This window comes from Amphiura filiformis, chromosome 18, assembly GCF_039555335.1.
Source record: "Amphiura filiformis chromosome 18, Afil_fr2py, whole genome shotgun sequence".
In the NCBI taxonomy this organism is placed as follows: domain Eukaryota; kingdom Metazoa; phylum Echinodermata; class Ophiuroidea; order Amphilepidida; family Amphiuridae; genus Amphiura; species Amphiura filiformis.
This window is the reverse complement of record NC_092645.1, coordinates 1,646,533-1,652,616: the sequence shown is the minus strand read 5'-3', so window position 1 is coordinate 1,652,616 and position 6,084 is coordinate 1,646,533. Positions and strand designations below refer to the sequence as shown.

General features: G+C 42.0%; 1 protein-coding gene across 1 annotated transcript; it reads right to left on the bottom strand.

Moving 5' to 3' along the window:
* Window positions 1-2,419: 2,419 nt before the first annotated feature.
* LOC140139669 (uncharacterized) lies at window positions 2,420-3,553 on the bottom strand. Its single transcript, XM_072161372.1, has one exon. The coding sequence runs from the start codon at window positions 3,551-3,553 to the stop codon at window positions 2,612-2,614; it is 942 nt and encodes a 313-aa protein (XP_072017473.1). The 3' UTR covers window positions 2,420-2,611.
* Window positions 3,554-6,084: the final 2,531 nt, after the last annotated feature.

Sequence of the window (6,084 nt, the reverse complement as noted above, 5' to 3'; positions counted from 1 at the left end):
ATGGTGGTTATGGCTTCGGTTTTAGTTTCAAAGTCAATACTCGAATTAGCGGGACAGTTCTGAATTTCTTCCAACCTGTAGACTTCTTCTATCCTGGAGCGAAGTGTCTCTGGCACCACAGTAGTAATTCCACCAAACTTCACTTCCTGCTCTCCAGTGATGGTGGAGTGCTCTTCCAGCCGATGGACTTCTGCTCCATGATCTGTCTTCCTACTCAGAGCGTCCGCATTACCATTATTCTTACCAGGCTTGTATTTTATTGTAAAATTGAACTGAGCAAGTTCTGCCTGCCATTTCATCTCTGTTGCTCCGAGTTTTGCAGTAGTTCGAAGATAACTAAGTGGGTTGTTATCGGTGAACACCACAAACTCTGACCCGATGAGATAGTCTCGAAATTTCTGTGTCACAGCCCAACGAAGCGCGCATAATTCTAGTTTCATGCTGCTGTAATTCTCCATGTTCTTCTCATTTGGTCTTAGCCCTCTGCTACCATAGGCTATGACAATTTGTCTGCCATCTTCTTGCTTCTGAGAGAGAACTGCACCAAGTCCGTAGAAGCTAGCATCAGTTTCAAGAACAAATGGTCGCTTGAAGTCTGGGTACCCAAGAACTGGAGCAATGGTGAGTCTTCGTTTGAGTTCATGTACAGCCTTAGTGCAATCTTCATTCCAGGCTTCTGATACTGGAGGTTTCGGCTGAAGGATGGAGTGCTTGTTCTTCTTTTTCTTTGAAGGTCCACCAAGCAAGGAGTGTAACGGTGCAGCTATTTTTGCATATCCTGGGACAAATCTTCGGTAATATCCACACAGACCTAAAAATCCACGAAGTTCTGTCTCAGTAGTTGGAATCTTCCATTCTTCAACTGCACGTATCTTCTCCGGATCTGGTAAAATGCCACCTCCTGATACTAGATGTCCCAAGAACCGCAACTGTTTCTGAAAGAGGTTGCATTTATCTGGCTTCACCTTCAAGTTGAACTCTCCTAGCCTTGTCAATACCATATCCAGCCTTTCCAGAGTCTCTTTGAAAGTTGACCCAAAAACGAGTATATCATCCAGATAGATGAGGACTCTCTGGAAGTTCTGGTCTCCAAATGCAAGGTCCATCACTCTCATGAAGGTCGCTGGAGCATTGCATAAGCCAAATGGCATTCTGATGAACTCATACAATCCTCCAGTCCCTGCCCTGAATGCGGTCTTCTCCCTGTCTTCAGGTGCTACCGGTATTTGGTGAAAACCATGCGCTAAATCCAGGCTGCAGAAGTACTGCGCACCATTAAGTGCATCCAATGCTTCTTCAATTCGGGGCAAAGGATAAGCGTCCTGAAACTTTTCTTGTTGATAGCTCTGTAATCAACACAGAGCCGAAGCTTTCCATCACGTTTGCGCACCAGCACAACTGCAGAGGCATAAGGACTTGATGAAGCCTGGATGATGCCCTGTTGAATTGACTTCTGAAGGTAATCTCGCACTTCATCCCATTGATGTGGTGGAATTCTTCGGTGAGGAACTCTCACAGGATAGTCATCAGTAAGGGTGATCTTGTGCTGGATCTTAGTACAGTAACCAATATCAAAGTCATCCTGACTGAAGCGATCATAATGCTTTTCCAGTAGATCTTCCAGGTCCTTCAGGTTCTCTGGACTCGAAGTCACTACTTCTGCTACTGTCATTCTTCCAATGAGGTTTGCTATTAGGCTCTTTGAAGATGACGTATTTGATGGAGGCTGGGAGTCCACTTCTACTTCGTTTTGGCTGACTTGATGGAGGAAGACCTGTGGTTCTGCTTCTGCTGAATGCAGACTCCCTATTGGTGTCCTGGGTTGCACAAAGATGTCACCATTACTGAAGTTAACCAGCTGTGCAGACACAATGCCATCAGGTTTTACGGTGGTAAAAACTGGTGTTAACATAAGTCCATTCTGAAGGATTTGGGTTTGATGCTCCTGTATGATGGCATCAAAAGCTTTCTGTGGTTTTATTGTTGTACCTTGGACAACAACCATGCTTCTAGCCGGTATTCGGACTGGTTTGCCTCCAGCTACTCGTACTTGAGCTTTCAATTGGTTGACCGATGCATCTTCTTCATCGTATAGTGCCAGGATGTGAGCCCATTTGCGGCTCTCTGCAGACGAGTTGGTGAGCTTCGTGATGAAGTTATTCCCCATCTCTTCTCGCAGGACTCTCCTCATGTCTCTGAAGACATTAGAGCCAATCACTCCTGGTACTCTCTCTTTCTATCTGCCATCGGTGAACCTATTGGATCCTTGACGACCAAGAACCCTAGACTATTGAAAGTCTTTCCAAAAACTCTCATGGATACCTCAACATATGCTGTATAGGGGACTGCCAATCCTCCGGAGATGCGAATAGCCTGCGAATATAGGACGACACATCCCAAGTATCTACATTAGCAAGACATTGTTTGTAGAATGACTCTGTAATAGTGGACACTTGGGCACCGGAATCAAGTAAACATTGAAGGATGCAGAGTTGACCATCCACACCTCCAACCATCACTGATGCCTCTGGGCACTTCCCTATAGCACGATGAAGGATGAGTGAGCCTTCACTGGAGGACTCACCCACTGTCTGGCTCTCGACAGCGGGTTCTAGTTGTTTAAAGATTTTGATTTTTGATGGTTTGGTACTGATTTTTGTGGGCAGTTCCTAGCCAGATGTCCTGGTTGGTCACAGGAGTAGCAGCGTCGATCTCTCATGTCTCTAGGTTTTGAAGCCTGAAGCAACATGTTGATTTGCTTCTGTTGCTGTTCCATCTGGTCGCCCTGCTTCTTCAGCAACTCCAGTATTAAAGTGTTGGTGTCAGGAGCAACAACCTCGTTGACACTAGCATCCTTCTGCTTACTGCTTTTCCCGAGCCACTCTATTGCTCTGTCCCTGAGTTTGAAATAGCTGAGACTTGGAGACTCAATATTCAGTCTCCGGAGCTCCCTCCTCAATCCTTCATCTACCACAGCTTCAGCCAGTCTACTCTTCAGCGAACTCTCTCTGCAGACTTGGTATGTCGGATCAAGGGTACAGATCCTGTCATACAGAGTGACGAGTCCCAGAGAGCAGGCGAGAAGATCTTCCCCGGGCGCCTGTTTACAGCTAAAAAAGCGTTGCTGGAGTTGTGGAAGAGTGTCACCATCTCCAAACACCTTCTCCAAAACTTTCAGGATCTTCTCGGGGTTATCACCAATTTCACTCCCCCGTCCAAGGATCTCTTTCCTTGCGTTGCCGCTTAGGTAATCCTTGATGAAGGCAGCTGACTCCTTTGGTGTTCGTGACCGGAGAGCCAACTGACCTCTGACATCCACAATCCAATCCTGGATACTGATATCACCAGCCTTTGTTGGTTTATCCTTGAAAATATCCAGACGCCGGCCACGGGACACGTACACTGGTGGTGCGGATGTCTTCTTCGCCTCCTCCATCACCTTCTTCCTTGCCTCATCTGTCTCTTCTGTTGCTTCTATCCTTTTCTTCTCTTCCTCACTAAGTCTGAGTTTCAGCTCTTCAAGTTGTGTTTGTAAAGCTGCAATTTCGGACATGGTTTCTTTATAAATAATTATTGATCTTGGTCAAAAATAGTATACTCTACTCTCACCTAGGATCCTCAAGAATTATTCTTTCTAGCCAGGGGTTAATGTGCACTCACTGCATGTATCCTGCCGACTACGCCAAAATGTAACGGATGAAAAAAGCACACAGCATTCTACGTTAACATCTGTTTGTGTTCTTTATTTTATACATGCGGCATAAAACCCCTGGCCAGATACTTTATATGGTAAACTTTTTCACTTCTTGACTCCTCTGAGGTGAGATGGTGACTGCCCAGGGTTGAACGAACACAAAGCAGAAGTACATTGACATGCACATTAGGCTTTAAGGAACAAATTTTTCCAAAAAGGATGCCAAATGAGGGGGCTATTTAAGGCCTAATAAATGTGACAAAACCACATGTCACATATGAAAATGAACGAAAACGTGTCAAATTTTGCAACCTTATTAAAGATCAGAGTTTGATAAAAATATGTTGTAAGTGACATCTTTCACTAATCTAGATTTTAAATTATGTGTCAATCTGTCCAAAATTCAGTTTTGGGCATTTATGCTGTTGCACTGTACATTATCTTCAAAAAAATATACAAGAGCACCACTGGTGCTGTAGCTCATTTGTTATGGGTTATGGTCAGAAATACCATGCGTAGCTATGTATAGCCATGCATAGATATGTATAGCCATGCATAGCTATGTATAGCCATGCATAGTTATGTATAGCCATGCATAGTTATGTATAGCCATGCATAGCTATGTATAGCCATGCATAGTTATGTATAGCCATGCATAGCTATGTATAGCCATGCATAGCTATGTATAGCCATGCATAGCTATGTATAGCCATGCATAGCTATGTATAGCCATGCATAGCTATATATAGCCATGGATAGCTATGTATAGCCATGGATAGCTATGTATGGCCATGTATAGCCATATGTAACCATGTCATGGTTATGTATAGCCATGTATAGCTATGTATACAGGGCTGCCAACTTAAAACACATTTCAGTATTCTCAAAATCACCATAGTGCTGTGATCAAGCGCAAATCAGCATTTTGAAAATATACTTACGGTTCTCAAGATATTTATTTATTCAAGGCATTTATTTATTTGTACCTTTTGCTTGTCGAGTATCCTTTGATTTTATTTTGTTTAATACAGTTTTGTTTGTATATTTAATGTCTTGGATGCACCATCGGATAGATGAGTGCCACTGATGTAAAAGCAATTTCCAAATAAAAACTTGAAACTTAAAAACTACAACACTTTCATGGTAAATGGCATGCATAGCTATGTATAGCCATGCATAGTTATGTATAGCCATGCATAGCTATGTATAGCCATGCATAGCTATGCATAGCCATGCATAGCTATGTATAGCCATGCATAGCTATGTATAGCCATGCATAGCTATGTATAGCCATGCATAGCTATGTATAGCCATGGATAGCTATGTATGGCCATGTATAGCCACGCATAGCCATATGTAACCATGTCATAGCCATGTATAGCCATGTATAGCTTTTGAAAATATACTTGTGGTTCTCAAGATATTTATTTAATTCAAGGCATTTATTTATTTGTACCTTTTGCTTGTCGAGTATCCTTTGATTTTATTTTGTTTAATACAGTTTTGTTTGTATATTTAATGTCTTGGATGCACCATCGGATAGATGAGTGCCATTGATGTAAAAGCAATTTCCAAATAAAAACTTAAACTTAAAAACTACAACACTTTCATGGTAAATGAAATAAATAAATAAAATTTTGCACACACATCTAATTCCATAGACCAGATCGTGTCCCATATATCAAAATATCTAGAATACTACAGGAATACTGGAATCTTCATGAGGGGGAAAATAAATTTGTGCTATTCTCACCCACCCACACACACTAACAGTTGAAGATGTGGTAAATATATATAATATACTACATCACATTGACTTCATATTTCAAACAAGTGCTCCCTTCAATCTTCAGAACAGGGAAAGGCCACTTCCCCCAGCACTTCCCTGTTCAGACTTTCTGTTTGTCTGTTTTGTAATGTCAGAGAGGGGTTGTCATGGTCCCATATACTGATATACTAGGCCAGTGCCAGTCAAAAGGACATTTCACCTTGAGTAAATGTTTACATAACTAATTGGGTCAAGATGTGTGATATTAAGTGTAAATGAGTGAGATGTTTGTTCATAGTCAAGGTTGCCAACCAACAATTTGGTAGCCCAATTAGTTCTGATTTGGGAGAATTTGAGACACTATTTGCTCATGGCTCGTGCACAGAAGTAAGGGCCTATAGACAGCACAAGCCCAATTGGTGCTAAAAGCAACACTAAAAACAGACATTGTAGCCGCACTGAAACAGTAAAGTTCAACCATCTCTTTTACAAATTCGCACGATCAAGGAGTTTGTACAGTGTTTGTAATATGAAAAGCACCACAAACAGTCTAAATAGGAGACTATTCCATGAAATTTGGTAAAACTTTTCGTAAGAAAATGCTCCAAAAATGATACTTTCT